Genomic DNA, 15,534 nt, shown 5'->3' on the forward strand with positions numbered 1-15,534 from the left:
CAGCCTCCCGAGTAGCTGGGACTATAGGCGCCCGCCACCTCGCCCGGCTAGTTTTTTGTATTTTTTAGTAGAGACGGGGTTTCACAGTGTTAGCCAGGATGGTCTCGATCTCCTGACCTCGTGATCCGCCCGTCTTGGCCTCCCAAAGTGCTGGGATTACAGGCTTAAGCCACCGCGCCCGGTCTCCTCACTTCTAACTCTATGTCTCCTTTCATCATTTAAGTAGCTTCTAAATCACTTCTAAAAGATATAACCGCTTGAGATATGGTTCAGAGAGCACATAGTTTACCCATTTAAAGTGTACAATTCAGTGTTTTAGTATATTCACAGATATACACAACACCACCAAAATCAATTTTCCAGCATTTCTGTCACTCCGAAAAGAAACTCCATTCCCATTAGCAGTGACCTCTCATTCTTCTCATTCTCCCCTCCCAGGCCTAGGCCATCCCAAATATACTTTCTGTCTTGATAGATCTGCCAATCCTGGACATTTCACATAACTGGAATCATCCAATATGTGGTCTTTTTGACTGGCTCCTTTTGCTTAGCATGTTTTCAAAGTTCATTCATGTTGTAGCATGTATGGTACTACCTTTTTTATTGCTGAGTAATATTCCATTATATGGATATACCAGATTTTATAAGATAAACATTTAGTTATGAATAATGCTGCTATGAATACTGACATACAAGCTTTCATGTGGACATATGTTTCCATTGCTTGTAGGTGTATACTCAGTGGAATAGCTGGGTTATATGGTAACTCTATGCTTAACCTCTTGAGGAACATTTTCACCAGCAGTGCATACAGGTTCCAATTTCTCCACATCTTCACCAGCACTTGTCATTATCTGACTTTTTGATGATAGCCATTCTAGCAGGTATGCAGTGAGTGGTATCTCACTATTGGTTCTGGCATTTCTCTGATGACTAATGATGTTGAGTATCTCTTCCTATACTTATTGGCCATTTGAACTTTACTTATTTTTGAATGTTTTCACTCTTATCATGCCCTGTCTAAATATAAACTCCAGCAATATGAAAACACTTAAGCCCACTAAAATGAAAAGACACTAAAAAAATTTTTTTGTTGATAAGGTATTGGTGAATCACATATGTATAAACCTCTATGCCATAGGCTGTGAGATTTAAAAGCATAAGATAATGTTCCTTCTCTCAAAAATCTTACAATAAGTTTTACAACATAGAAAAAATTATTCTTAAATCTTGGTGTGGCAGGTCATTCATTAATAGTTTCTGTTTATTTCTGTTAGTATCTACTTTGGATCACAAATGCTTCTTAGCCAAGGGGGTGTACCTCTGTTTAAATCAATGTGTATAGTATTTAACAATGTAAAGAACAAAAAGTATAAGACAGCATTGAAGTTATTCTTCCTTCTCCCAAGTGACTTTTAGCATAAATTATTTTCAGCTAAAAAAAAGAAATATTTTAAGAAATAAATTTAAATGCCTAGAAAAAGTCCCACATTCTAATAGGTTTTAAAATTAATATGCTGATATGATAAAGTCTTTTTGTGTGTGCATGATATATGTAGACACTGGGGGGGTAATTATTTCTATTTCAGCAACTTTAGATATATACGTTTTACTTACTTATGAAAATACTGGAGGAATCATGATATATGTAGATATTGGGGGTAATTATTTCTGTTTCAGCAACTTTAGATATATACGTTTACTTATTTATGAAAATACTGCAGGAATCAGAGAAAGAGAAAATACACTCATTTCTCTAACTTCACCCTTAGTATAAGCTAAGACTCCAATTATTAGGAATGATGGTTTATGCAAAGCTGATTTTAAAATCCTTCCACAATACATATATGTTGTAAATTTTCAAGACTGTTATAGGTTATGTTTCTTCTCACTATTTTAGAAGTTAAAAAAAACTCTAGGAAAACCAAGACAAGTCCTTTACTTTTAAGTGCAAAATACACGCACGTATGTAACTGTTAAATTAAAAATTAGATTCACCAGTTTAAGAGTAAATGTTTTCCTTACAGATTAGTTTCTATTTCTGACTTTAAATATGAGATTCTCATACAGACATTAAGATGCTTTTCAAGTCAGTGTTTAACTGCTTTGTACCTGCCTTTGATTGGCATTTTTCAAGGTTACAGCATGCAGAATCAATCAAGAGAACTCATGTCTTGTGACACAGCCAAACATGCTCTGGCAGCCTCTACATAATTATCATATTTAACCAACCTTCATAGGTTGGTTTTAAATTTGTTAACCTACCAAAATCACAAGTCTCTAATAGCCACATCAGTAAAAATGCAACCACAGGAACCAAGATCCTGGCTATAAATTCACTCCTCAAAAGTGCCACATGACCCAAGAAAAATAACTCCAGATCATCTGTTAAAAATAGTTTTTTTTTTTAACTGCCCAAAGAAAATAAACTTAAATATCCCCATAAACAAATTTTTAGGAAAACCCATGAAATTATAAATGAAACAAATGGGAACATATTCAATGCCTTCTCTATTAATATCATAATCTCCCTTGGGAGTTGGAGGTGGTAGAGATATATAATATGGTGGAAAACTTACAAAACAACAAAATACAATGCTAATTGTTGTATCCCACACAGAAACTGTGGGATTTTGATTTCTTCAGAAAAGGAATGGGAAAATTATGTTGAGAAAATAATTTACCTTAAGCAGAAGACCAGATGACCTTTCAAAATCCTTTCAACAACAGAATTTTATGTTTATGATAACCTGCTTATTTAGAGACTGCATCATTATATGCAATTTACTGAAAAACCCTTTGTTAAAACATTCCACATCAGTAGTATTATTTTACCTGAGGAGGTGCCTTTTTCAGTAAAACGAGAAGAGCCTGTAATACAAGATTTGAAAATCGAGGGCCAATAGGGACATAATCTGGAAAAGAAATATTATTATGTTTAGGGATTTGATCCACATGTACATATTCCAAACATTCAGTTTCTTTTTTGAATCAAAAGTAAACACAGTCCCTACATAAGCAGAATATGTATAGAAAAAGAAAAAAAATTTTAAAGAGTAAACAGTCTTAAACAACAGTCATACAACTATTTATAATGAGAAAAAAATCTCTAATAACCTAAATGCTTAAAATATAAGAACACTCATCTGTAATTTTTTTTTTTTTGAGACAGGGTCTTGCTATGTTGCCCAGGCTTATCTTGAACTCCTGGGCTCAAGCAACCTTCCTGCCTCAGCCTCCCAGTTAGCTGGGTTTATAGGTTACCATAATCCCACTGTACTCGGCTCTATAAACTTTTTGAAAAAGCTTCTAAATATTCACTTTGAGTTCATGTAGACGTTTTTTTCTGGGATATTTTAGAGGAAAAAAAATCTCAGGGGTATTTACCAAGCATTTCTAAGAAGTTACTGCAAACCATGGCAGTTCAGTACACTGATATTAAAACATGATGTTAGAAAATGGACAAAGGGGAAAATAAGGAATTTCAACAAAACTGAAACAATGGCAGAACCACTAAGATTGGCCCTCAGATGGTAAGGAACAGATAACTCTCTAACAGAACATCCTGCCTGTTAAACATTTACCAATAATTCAAGATTCAGCGTAAATGCCACCTGCTTAGTTTTCTCTGCATACTGCATATGCACCCCTGCCCTGTGCTTAGAGCTACTCGCAGGCCCCCTGAGGTCAAAACTGATCCCTCCATTTTCAGACTATCCACCAGATGAGAACAGTGTGAGGGAAAATAAAAATAAATAAATAAAAACCAGAATATCCAAAATACATGGCACATTCTACTCTGCATTAACATTTGCCAACATATGTTATAAAGACATGCAGCATCTTCTTTTTCTGAGACTCTAACACTTCTACCAGAGGAGGAAGGGCTCAGCAAGTGCTTGTTGAATAAATGAGCAAGCATGTACAGATGATAACCATTCACACCAGTGAAATGTACTCAGAGGGCACACATTCCCAACATGGTAGTGTTGCTATGACCACACACCTCAATTGTGTTAAGACAAAGGAATTTACACAGAGCTATGAGTTTGTGCCTAAAAGCTTTTAAAGAAATCATCCCATAAACTGGGCTGAGATGTATCAAACCTAGCAGACCCAAACCCACTATCAATTTATGGAGACCTCACAGATACACCAGCTTTGCTTTATAACAAACACTGCCAAAACTTAAAAAAATAAATAACAGAGGACCAAAAGCAAGTCTGAAAATGATGGGAAAAATGCAGTAAGAACAGTTAGCTTGAAATCATGACTACAGCATTATGGACAGCTTAAGGAAGAAGGGATTATTCGGACACTGGGTAGTATTTTCAGATGTTATTAAGTCACCAGGTGGGGTTCTATTTCAATAGAGTTTATTACCCCTTTCTGAGCCATTGTTGTAATGAATTTATGTCAGACTGATTTAATTTTGCAGTGAAATTAAATTAGCAACAACTTTCTGGCACTTCCTTGCTGTTTATTTCTTATGAGTTAAGTGCCAGGACCAAGTCTTTTTCATGTTTGTATCCTGTAGGAGTGCACTTCAACATAGGAGATATTTAATACATATTTTAAAAATTACTATAGAGCACTTTTAACTTACAAAATTTTTTCAAGATTTATTATCCCATTTTTGTCTTCACAATTACTCTGTGGGATAAGCAAGAGAGGGATTATAGTCTGCTTTGTAAGAGCAGAAACTGAGGTGCAGAGAGCTTACAACTTCTGCCCTTAGTGTTTTAGTGAATTTGCGGATTTCACTGTGATCCTAAACCCTTCTTTCATTAGTTCTGTCAAAGTTCACAAGTGGATTTCTGAGCTATAGGCAGCACAGAGGTCCTAAATAACAGATATATCCATCAATGAAAATTATTCATCATTTACTATGGCAAGTGCACACTGGAAGATACAAAATAAGACGCGGGCCCTTACAAGAAAGCAGTTTATAATGCTGTTACAGTCACAGGGCGTATTAAAACGAATACTATCACTGATGTCAGCTATTTAAGAGATAACATTATATTTCCTTATAAGACAAAGAAAGGTATTTCTATTGCTCTACAGTTTATAAATATCTGTTAATTTTCTCTTGTAACTTTTGAGATATTAGCTGTAATGTGGCAAAGATAATACAACAGCAGAAGTTAGGACTCACCAAGCAATCTCTCAATGTCATCCACAACCACACAACTGAGCTGGGATTTGTATGCATCATCAAAGATCTGAAAGAAAACAAAGTCATTTATTATCTCACTGTCCTCCATAGTTATGACAATTTCCAGGAAGTTTAGTTACTTCTTGAGCAATACTAAACAAAGCACAGGAAAACAACAACAGTTTGGACTATAATAAATTAGAATTGACACAACTGGATCACAGATGAACAGAGAGTAGGCTAAGGCTGTTTTCAGCACTAACAGCTGTGTGTGTCACACCTGGGCATGCTGGGGACTAGCTGATCATTAATCAACTGACACGTCCCATCACTTCTATCACACTGTCTCTGGTATCTATGTCAGGAGCAGGACTTTAGTGTCCTGCAGGACTCAAGAGCTAGATGGAGCCGTAAGAGAGGTGTAAAATAAAACTGGATGTCATTTTACTGTCTGTAGGAATTGTGGCTCTGTTAAGCAGAAATAACACCAAAAGATCAGAATTCTGTCAACTCCAATCAGACCGTAATGGTAAAAGAGCTTACAAAAGAATTAAAGGTTGAGTATGAAGGATCAGATAGATGTACGTATAAAACCAGACAAAAGACATGAATGCACTGTCTTAAGATGGACAAGGAAATGAGAATGAAATTAAGCAGTGAAGGAACTGTTTTAGCCTGGCAAGGATGTAGTAATTTCAAATCAGATAGAAGAATTAGCTTAACTGCAAGTTGAATAGAAGTACTCAAGGCCTTGAAACTAGCCTTTTTGGAAATGAAGGTCCTATTCCAGAAACTATAGGTGGGGCTCAGGAAATCTCATTGGTGTCATGAGTAAGAATTAGTTTCTGCATCCCAGCCCAGTCTCTCTGGTTGATAACCAATCTCAGTACACCAAGATAGTAAACCCTATCCCCAGCCACACCAACATCTTGCTTGGAATGGCATATATTCCTTTCTGGGTATCTTTTAACCACTGAAGATTTATAATTAGGTACAGAAATAAAATCAAACTCACGATATGAACTATTTTTCATGTTAGGTTTAAAAACAACCTGTGTATACTTGGTTTTTAAAGTATTCCTAACAATTAAGAAATGTTACCATAATAGAGTCTCACTGTGACCATCTTGATTCAGTTCCTTCCTTACATCTTTCCTGGCATAAATATGGACAATTTCTTCAGATATTTAATCAGGTCAACCCCTCTGGTGAAAATGCTTTCCTATGCACCATCCCTTTACCCCCTAATCACCCTCCTACACTCTGTCTAAACTCCATCTATCCTTTCATCTTAAGCTATCTGTCTCCCCACTGGACGGTGAGGTGGGTAAAAGCTTTACTCTGTTCGTGTTACGTCTAGTGCCCAGCACAGAGCAGAATTCAGTAATGATGTCTGCTCTATAGGTTCAACGGTTGAAACAATACAAGTTTCAATTCAATCTTGCCATAAATCACTTGTCTTCTCCTTTGGCACAGGATTTTGTATATTACGTGTATATATTATTGATTCATTGTACTGTTCTTGTATTATACTAGATTGCAAGCCCTCAGATGGCAAGCACTGTCTTAATTACCTCTGTATCCTCATATCATTTAATATAATGCCTTATTAGAGAATAATTAAGAGGTATTTACTAAAAGAATAAATTTACGCATTTAAATTCAAGTAGAAATATTGAGTGAGAAGTTGGAGATATCTGCTTGAAGTCAGGGAATGGAAATCACTCTCAGGACCGCTGAAACCAGGACAACGGAAGCGATCTTCAAGGAGAAATGGTAGAAGAAGAAAAAAGGCCTAAGGACTGAGTCTTGGAGTGCTGCCTTATTCATTCACTCACTCAATAAATATTTTTGAATTCTTACTGTGTATCAAGCATTAACGAAGGCACTGCAGAGGATAATAAGTAAGACAACAATGATCCTACTTTCACAAAAGTTAGAGTTGGGGAAGCAAGGCACATATAATTATAATAAAGCATGACATTATTAGGCTAGGGGAAATACAAGATGATATGGGGGCACAGGGTAGGCAGTATTTCCCCAGTGCCTTGGAAGTTAGGCATAACTATGGGGCTTGCTTTACTTAATGAAATACGAGGGAAATATACCCCTTTCTGAAAGAAGCCTTAGGAGTCACTGCATGATTCACCATATTCCTTTTCCCGCCTTGCCTATCATGGAATCACATGTAAGATGGGGTCTCCATTAACTATTAGTTTGAGTCTCTGAGAAAATATAATAAACAGAACTCACTGTCTCAGCCATGATGGAGATATAGTAGGTGAATAAAAAATAAACTTTGTTGTGTTAAGCCACTGAGATTTTCGGGTTGTTCTTTAATGCAGCATAACTCAGCCTATCTTGACTCTTAAATGGACCTAGGGAGACAGGACAGTCTCCTAAATTTAGGAAGTGACACTTAACCTGAGATTTGAAGCATGAACAACAGTTAACCAGTGGAAAGGGTGGAAGAAAGTGTTCTAAGGAGAATATACTGAAAATTAGGAGACACAGAGATGTGAACATTCAGGAACACTGCAGGAACGGTCAATAAGAATTAAAATAAAGTGGTGCTGTTGTCAATGTCAGTGGAATGGTAGGTGAGATGAATTAGAAGAGGTGATGAAGGAACTTGGATGTAAAGAGTCTTACAAATTTCATGAGTTAAAATTTTATTGTAAAGGCAATAAAAAGCCACTAAAGGGTTATAAGCAATGGACTGACATGTCAGGCTTATGTTTTAGAAATATTTTCTTGATTGTATAGAAAAGCATTAGAGGGGAATAAAAGTTAATTGAGACTGTGGAATTCCAGGTGAGAAATGATGGTGGCCAGGGAGTGGGTGTGCTGGTAAGTGGATAGAATCTAGAGATGTTTAGGAGGAGGAACTGAAAGAACTTGGTGAATGAATGGGTGTGGTGATAAAAGAGAAAACTGTAGTCAAGGATCCTTCCTGATTTGGCAACTGAAATAAAACACAGAGGTGAAGCTGGTTTGAGAATGGATCATGAGTACATTTAAAGAGCAAGAAGAGAAGGGCCTTTTATCTCCTCCTCCCCAAACACAGAAAAAGAGAAAATGAGAATAGGGTATTTATTTCTGTCTCTTGATACATAATGATGGCTCCTTTTGGTTTTGAGTTGGTACACTCAAGACAACTGAAAAGCTCAGAAGCAGTTCTACAGCAGTTCTTTGCTATTTTTTTTGAAGACGGAACCAACAGGGCAGTCAATGTGGTATCTTATAAACTCAGGTAATTTTAAGGAATCACTGAAAATAATGCTTTGCTTTTCAAAACATATTTCAGAATTCTACTAAAAGCTCTGATGTAAGCATATAACTCTGACCACCAGGCTGTGAGATCATGAATTAGAGTCACAGGGACCTGGGACACCACAGCCTGGCTGGTTGTAGTAGTTCTATGTTTTTCCTTCTCAAAACAAGATACAGCTTATATGGCTGCAAGGACCTTACTTAGGACATTGCTTAGGTCTAAACTGATGATGAGTTGCTACATAATATGTAGTCTCACCAACTTATCTCAGATATTGTAATTCACAAAGCATTTCAAATCACTTCACAGTTTACTGCATGGCCTACACATAACATGTGAGAGGAAAAATACTTACAGCAGTCAGTTAATATCAAGTAGTGATGTTTGTTTTTGTTTTTTGCAGTTGGTCTCTGTACTAATTACTATCAGAGGGAGAGGTGCACTCAGAGCAAGCTCTATTAACACACTGACCATGACGAAGGCCGTGCAATTCCAGTTGTAACTTGACTAGTTTCAGGTAACCAGTCAACTGAAACTCCTCCGGGTAGCTACTCTGCTCTAATTTAAATACACACACACATACCCCTTTCTCTTCTCACACATACATTTTCTTCCTTATCTAGTCACTAGTGTAACCTGTGCTCCTAACTCTTCCCAGGATCCACGATTTCTGCCTAGTCTCCTCAGTCCCTTAGTCCCTTTCACCCTTTCTGGCTCAGGCCCCAGCAGAATTCTAAGAAGATACTCAGAGTTGGTTGGCAAGTACATGAGGTTAGCTGCCACAGTAAAATCCAAGTGAGATATTTACATACTGAGCCGGGAAGCTGCACCACAACTTTATGTAGATAACCCCAAAAGGAGGAGAGGTACTGGAAAGAAAGATGCAAGAAAAGTACAATTGTACAAACTGCCCTAGTCAGACTAGTATAACTGAAGTGCCAAACTCACCGTGAGTTATAGCACACAGCAGGTAACACAGTGCCTGCTCTAGATCCAAAGATGCCCCAACACAGAAGATGCCAGGAGGGCTGAGGGTGGAGGTAAGAAGGTAAGGACCGTATCTTATAGATTCCGCCCGAAAATTAGTCTTAAAAATGTGTAGTCACGGCCAGGCGCGGTGGCTCAAGCCTGTAATCCCAGCACTTTGGGAGGCCGAGACGGGCGGATCACGAGGTCAGGAGGTCGAGACCATCCTGGCTAACACGGTGAAACCCCGTCTCTACTAAAAAAAAAATACAAAAAAACTAGCCGGGCGAGGTGGCGGGCGTCTGTAGTCCCAGCTACTCGGGAGGCTGAGGCAGGAGAATGGCGTAAACTCGGGAGGCGGAGCTTGCAGTGAGCTGAGATCTGGCCACTGCAGTCCAGCCCGGGAGACAGAGCGAGACTCCGTCTCAAAAAAAAAAAAAAAAAAAAAAAAAAAAAAAAAAAAAGAATGTGTAGTCAGCCTAGTTTTATTAGGAAGTTTCCTGTAGAACAGATAAAATTATCAACGTATATATAGGGTCTTAGAGTTAGGTGGGAAGTCTGAAAGAGAAGGCTAAATTAAAAAAAAAAACAACAACAACAAAAACAGGAAGAACTGAAGGAGGAAACAATGTGGGAAAGAGTGGCATCAGTCAGCCTGCGTCTCATGAAATAACGAGAGGTCTATTCTAAAGGAAGAAGAGCAGCTCTAGAAAACACAGAAGCCCATTATGTCCACCTGTGCACGTAATGAGATCGTCATATTAAACTGTAACCTCTCCTGCATGCAAAGGTGGAGGTATGACACAGGCTGGAAGGGCATGGGAGACAACCCAGAGTGTGGGGAGCCTGGGCTTAAGGCAAGAGTATGCCACACGCACTCCGTGAGACTGAGGGACAGAAGAAGCAGGGCTCTGCCACACAGGGATTAGGGGCAGGTCTGAATATGGTGCTCAAGGACATGGCAAGCTCTTAAGACCCAGAGCCCACTCCTGGGATCTTCAGACAAGTGGGGAGCCACCTGTGTGTGGGAGAGGGGCAGCAGCTATGGGCTCCAGAGTCTACACAAGTGCAAATGGGAGCACGCCAGCATTCGTTCCATTAATCCCAGTCTTTCCGGATCACAAGCCACGACAAGCATGCTCTCAGGAGATTCAGCCCTCCATCCTCTGGGACCTCCTTAGTGCTCTTAGGTAAGCAAAGCCAAACACTCTGGTTCTTCTGGGGGCTGAAATAGTTCATCTCAATTCTGAAGAGCTTGGCGTGAAGTAACTAGTTAGTGGAAATCTGATGACTGTAGGAATCTGATGGCTTAGAAAATCTCTAATGCAGTAAATCTGTCAGTGATTAGTTAAAAGCATACTCTAATCATATTTGGGAGCATATAAAAACGTAAATGAGCAAATTCAAATGGGCCCTATCAGTAATAATCTCTAGTTTCTAAAAATAACTTGGGAGTAGACCAAGCAAACATTAGCTGTCTGCTAATGAAACTGCCTCAGGAAGTGGACCTAAACTTTTGGCAAAGCTCTAAAGCTTCCTGGAATAACCTTAAAATCCTTTATTTGTTCTCCCTGCTTTTCAGGAAAAAAATCTTACATTTTCACATATTGTGAGCCACAGAGAAGGGTATGCTTAATAATATAAAAAGTCACAAGGTCTGAAAGTTCTGCACCAGCCTCCTTTCTATGCCAAAGAGATACAAGTGCCAAAAGACACAGTGTATTGAACAAAACAACAACAAATACCCAACCCCCCGCCATACAGGGACTGTAGTCACTTCCGGAGTGCCCACTTCTCTCAGTTAATGAATGCACAAACTTCAACAAATCAGCTACATTATATATTAGGATGTTAACCAAAAACACCCAAATTCTGTTGCTTAGTAACTGCTGTCAAAAGATCCCATTTCCAGCTCTACTCTTTGTATAGACTAAACCATGAAAAGAGGAGGATTAGGCATCATGATTCTGTTCTGTGCAGACTACAATTTGCAGTGGGATTTACAGGAGGATATTCAAAGAAGATTATTTCTTTCTTGCAAAGCTAGTGCAAAGGAAAATTTCTTCCATTAATTTTCAATCCTTTGAAAATAAGACTATATCATGTTATTAATGGGTACAGTTTTATAAATCACTGGTAGTTTTACTTAGTTTTGTTCAAACAATTTAGTTCTATCTGATTGTTCTATTTCATCTCTACTGATTGTATACTCAGAAAGCATCAAGATTAGGTAATTAGCTAAAATCAAATTCTGCTTTCTTCTTTTGTTCATTTAATGGCATGAACAGAACTAGTAAAATAGATTTTTAAAAAAGTATTGATGCAAAAATGGATAAAGGAATTAAAATTTTAAAATAGAATGAAGTTTGGGAAGCAAACATAAAATAGGGGAGAAGGGGAAGGTCTGTGAATACTTCAAATATCTTAATGGAACATATGGTATACCCCCCAGAATGTGAGGACAATACCTCATACATACTTCAGCAGTGTTGAGGAGTTTATCCATGGAGAAAGGATTCACTAATAAGCAAATTAAGAGAAGTACAAGGTGAATTTTAAATTAATTGAGAATAAATTACTTTCATGTATTTTAGCACCATCCATCTGTGAAAAAGAGGCAATAGTGTAATTATAATCAAATCTCATGTACTCATTAAAGCAAGCCTAACAGCCCTCTCTACTAACAAAAACTCTTACCTGTTGGTTTAAGTAATCAAATGGTATGTAAAGATGCTCTATGAATTAGTTAATTCAGATCACAAGTCTTTAATAAAAATTAATGTGTTACATATTTCTGAGTTTCACAGACTATTGTCATTGCAAAACATTTTGAAAAATCTTTAAATGTGAACATTTAGTCATTGAAATGTAGCTAAATAAATAATTAAATGCTAACCTTCTGCCTATCAAACTGGCAAAAATATTTTAATAATATCAAGTACGGGTGCGAATCCCAAGAAACTCATATCTTATATGACGAGGCTACAAGTGTAAACTAGCACAAATTTCTGAAGGGGTAGGCTTATAAAACCAAGAGTATTTTTTACCTAAGAGTTTTGATAGCACTATGTATCAAATATCTTTACAATACTAATATTTTTACCTTAGCAATCACACTTCTGAGAATTTGTCATAAGGAAATAATAAAAAACGTATGTATAAGAATAAGTAGGTTGGGCGCGGTGGCTCAAGCCTGTAATCCCAGCACTTTGGGAGGCCGAGACGGGCGGATCACGAGGTCAGGAGATCGAGACCATCCTGGCTAACACGGTGAAACCCCGTCTCTACTAAAAAATACAAAAAACTAGCCGGGCGAGGTGGTGGGCGCCTGTAGTCCCAGCTACTCGGGAGGCTGAGGCAGGAGAATGGCGTAAACCCGGGAGGCGGAGCTTGCAGTGAGCTGAGATCCGGCCACTGCACTCCAGCCCGGGCGACAGAGCGAGACTCCGTCTCAAAAAAAAAAAAAAAAAAAAAAAAAAAAAAAAAAAAAAAAGAATAAGTAAAAATAACCAGTACACTTCATTGATTTCATATTATATCCCAGGCACTGTGTGATACTTTACAGAAATTACCATCAAATTCTCATAATAACCCTATAATGCAGCTATTGTCTTCATTTGACAGATGAAAAAACGGTGGCTTATAGGTTAAATGACGTATCCGAGGTCATTCGGCTGGTCAGTGTGGAGAGCTGAGCAAGCCCAAAATCTCAGTCATGTTATGCTACTCTAGTGAAGAAAAATCTAATAAATGGGGGCAGTAATTTCCCTAGTTTGGTAGTCCTATGGAATACTGTTTTTATATAAATTTTTAAGTTTTAGTTATTATGGCTACATAATAGCTATACCTATTTATGGAGTACATGCACTATTTTGATACAAGTATAAAACACGTAATGATCAAATAAGGGTAGTTGTGAAACTCATTAAGCATGTATCATTTATTTTTGTTAGGAATATTCAATTTCCACTCTTGTAGTTATTTTGAACTATACATAATTTTTTTAAAAAATCAAACAACAGCTTTTACTGAGCTTCAGGCGGGGCTGGCCCCGCATGGCCAGTACAGCAGGGTGCCCTCGAAGGCCAGTCTGTGACGTGACAGGAAATGCAGGGGTGCACACGTTGGGGCTGCCTTTTGGCACTCATTGGGGTGGGTCAGGGTAGAGCAAACACCAAGGTTCTCTGGAGATCAGAACTGGCCAGAGCAGCCACCTTCTCCCTCACAACCAGCTGAGTCAGTCCCCAGGCCCTGAGGTGGTACCTGCATCCTGGTCCATGGGGCATTACTGGTGTCACTGCTCCGAGGGAAGAAGATGGCCAGCCACTCAATCAGGATGATGAACAGGCCACCACCCACCACTAGCCCCAAGTAGATCTAGCAACGGATGTTCTCCCAGCACTTCGTGTGGACCGGGGTCTTTGTTGTCTTGCTGAAGGCTGAGCACATATCCAGGAGTTGGTCTGAACACTGCTCCAGTTCGGCCAGTTTCCCATCATGCTCCAGGATCTTGTTGAAATTGTTAAGCATGATTTCCGTCACCTTGTTTGCCTGTCACTGGCACTGCTCCAACTCTTTCCCTGCCATCGCCACCGCCACCACACCCTCTCCCTGAACTATACATAATTTTATTTTTTAGACAGAGTCTCGCTCTGTCGCCCAGGCCGGAGTGCAGGGGTGTGATCTCGGCTCACTGCAACCTCCCCCTCCCAGGTTCAAGCAATTCTCCTGCCTCAGCCTCCTGAGTAGCTGGGATTACAGGCGTGTGCCACCACACCTGGCTAATTTTTGTATTTCTAGTAGAGACAGGGTTTCACCATGCTGGTCAGGCTGGTTTCGAACTCCTGACCTCGTGATCCCCCCACCTCAGCCTCCCAAAATGCTGGGATTACAGGCGTGAACCACCACGCCTGGCCCATGATTTTTAAGTATAGTTAATTTATTGTGCTGTTGAACACTAGATCTTATTACTTCTAACTTCTATTTAATGGTATTTTTATACCCATTGACTATCTCCTCCTTATTATCCCATCTCCACTACCCTTCCCAGCCTCTGATAACCATCATTCTAACCCTACCTCCGTGAGTTCAATTGTTTAGTTCCCATATATGAATGAGGACATGTGATATTTGACTTTTTGTGCCTGGCTTCTTTCACTTAACATAATGTCTTCCAGCTCCTTCATCCATGTTGTTGCAAATGACAAGGATTTCATTCTTTTTAAATGGCTGTGTTATAGTCCACAGTGTATATGTACCACATTTTCTTTATCCATTCATCCACTGAGGGACATTCCGGTTGATTCCATTCCACTACTGTGAATACTGCTGCAATGACCTTGGGAGTATAGATAACTCTTTGACACACATATTATTTACAATTATGAAAAAAACCTGGAAACAACCTAATCGTACAACAAAAAAGGGACTGTTCAGATATTAGACAGCTATTAATTTAAAATAATACTCAGATAAGCTTTAGTTACACTGAAAAAAGTTCATAATATTTTAAGTGAAAAAAGCAAGTTTACACCAGTATGTTTCAATGTAATCCCCAATATATAAGGGAGGGGTAAATGTGTTCATGTGTATATGCGTGTCTGAGTGGTAAAGAGAATTGAAGGACAAACATGAATTTATTTTTATTTTCTTCTGTTCTTTCTTGTATTTTCTAAATTATTTCTGTAATTAGAAAAAGCTACCTTATTTTCTGCACTTACAACAAAAGAAAGGTTTTCTCCAGAAATATAAAACTTTATAAATTATTTGTGCTCTGAAAAAAAAATAAAACATGTTCTTCCCATCCTCACACTAAAAATGGAGGGGCAAGAACAGTAGTGGGAGGCAGACTAGAACTTATACTAAAGAATGACATTTACATTTCATTTTCAAAAACAACCTGGAAGACTTAGCATCTTTAGACTGGTTTAAGCCCTCAGGCTTTTGTCAACCTATCATTAGGTAACAATGTGAAAACTATTTGCAGGGAAAGATTTTGTAATATTCCTAATATATTTCCAAGACACCTATGCTTCATTCTTTTCTCTTTTCTGAACTTTAATTACAAAGAATAGTATTTTTCCCCCAAGGAAAACCAAAAATTCTTTTTTTTTTTTTTTTTTTTTTTTTTTTTGAG

The 15,534-nt window shown here is 38.2% G+C and overlaps 1 protein-coding gene and 1 pseudogene across 2 annotated transcripts in view; both read right to left on the minus strand.

Annotated features, from left to right (window-relative positions):
* The window catches only part of NSF (N-ethylmaleimide sensitive factor, vesicle fusing ATPase), a 166,940-nt gene that overhangs the window by 27,126 nt on the left and 124,280 nt on the right, over positions 1 to 15,534 (minus strand). For both annotated transcript variants that reach the window (XM_030923020.1, XM_010389038.2), the window contains exons 16-17: positions 5,159 to 5,225; positions 2,836 to 2,915 (exon numbers count right to left, since the gene is read on the minus strand). In XM_030923020.1, the coding sequence (XP_030778880.1) occupies positions 2,836 to 2,915; positions 5,159 to 5,225 (147 nt within the window). The remainder of the gene's footprint in view (positions 1 to 2,835; positions 2,916 to 5,158; positions 5,226 to 15,534) is intronic.
* On the minus strand, positions 12,926 to 14,113 carry LOC115894781 (annotated as a pseudogene).

This window comes from Rhinopithecus roxellana, chromosome 19, assembly GCF_007565055.1.
Source record: "Rhinopithecus roxellana isolate Shanxi Qingling chromosome 19, ASM756505v1, whole genome shotgun sequence".
Lineage (NCBI taxonomy): Eukaryota > Metazoa > Chordata > Mammalia > Primates > Cercopithecidae > Rhinopithecus > Rhinopithecus roxellana.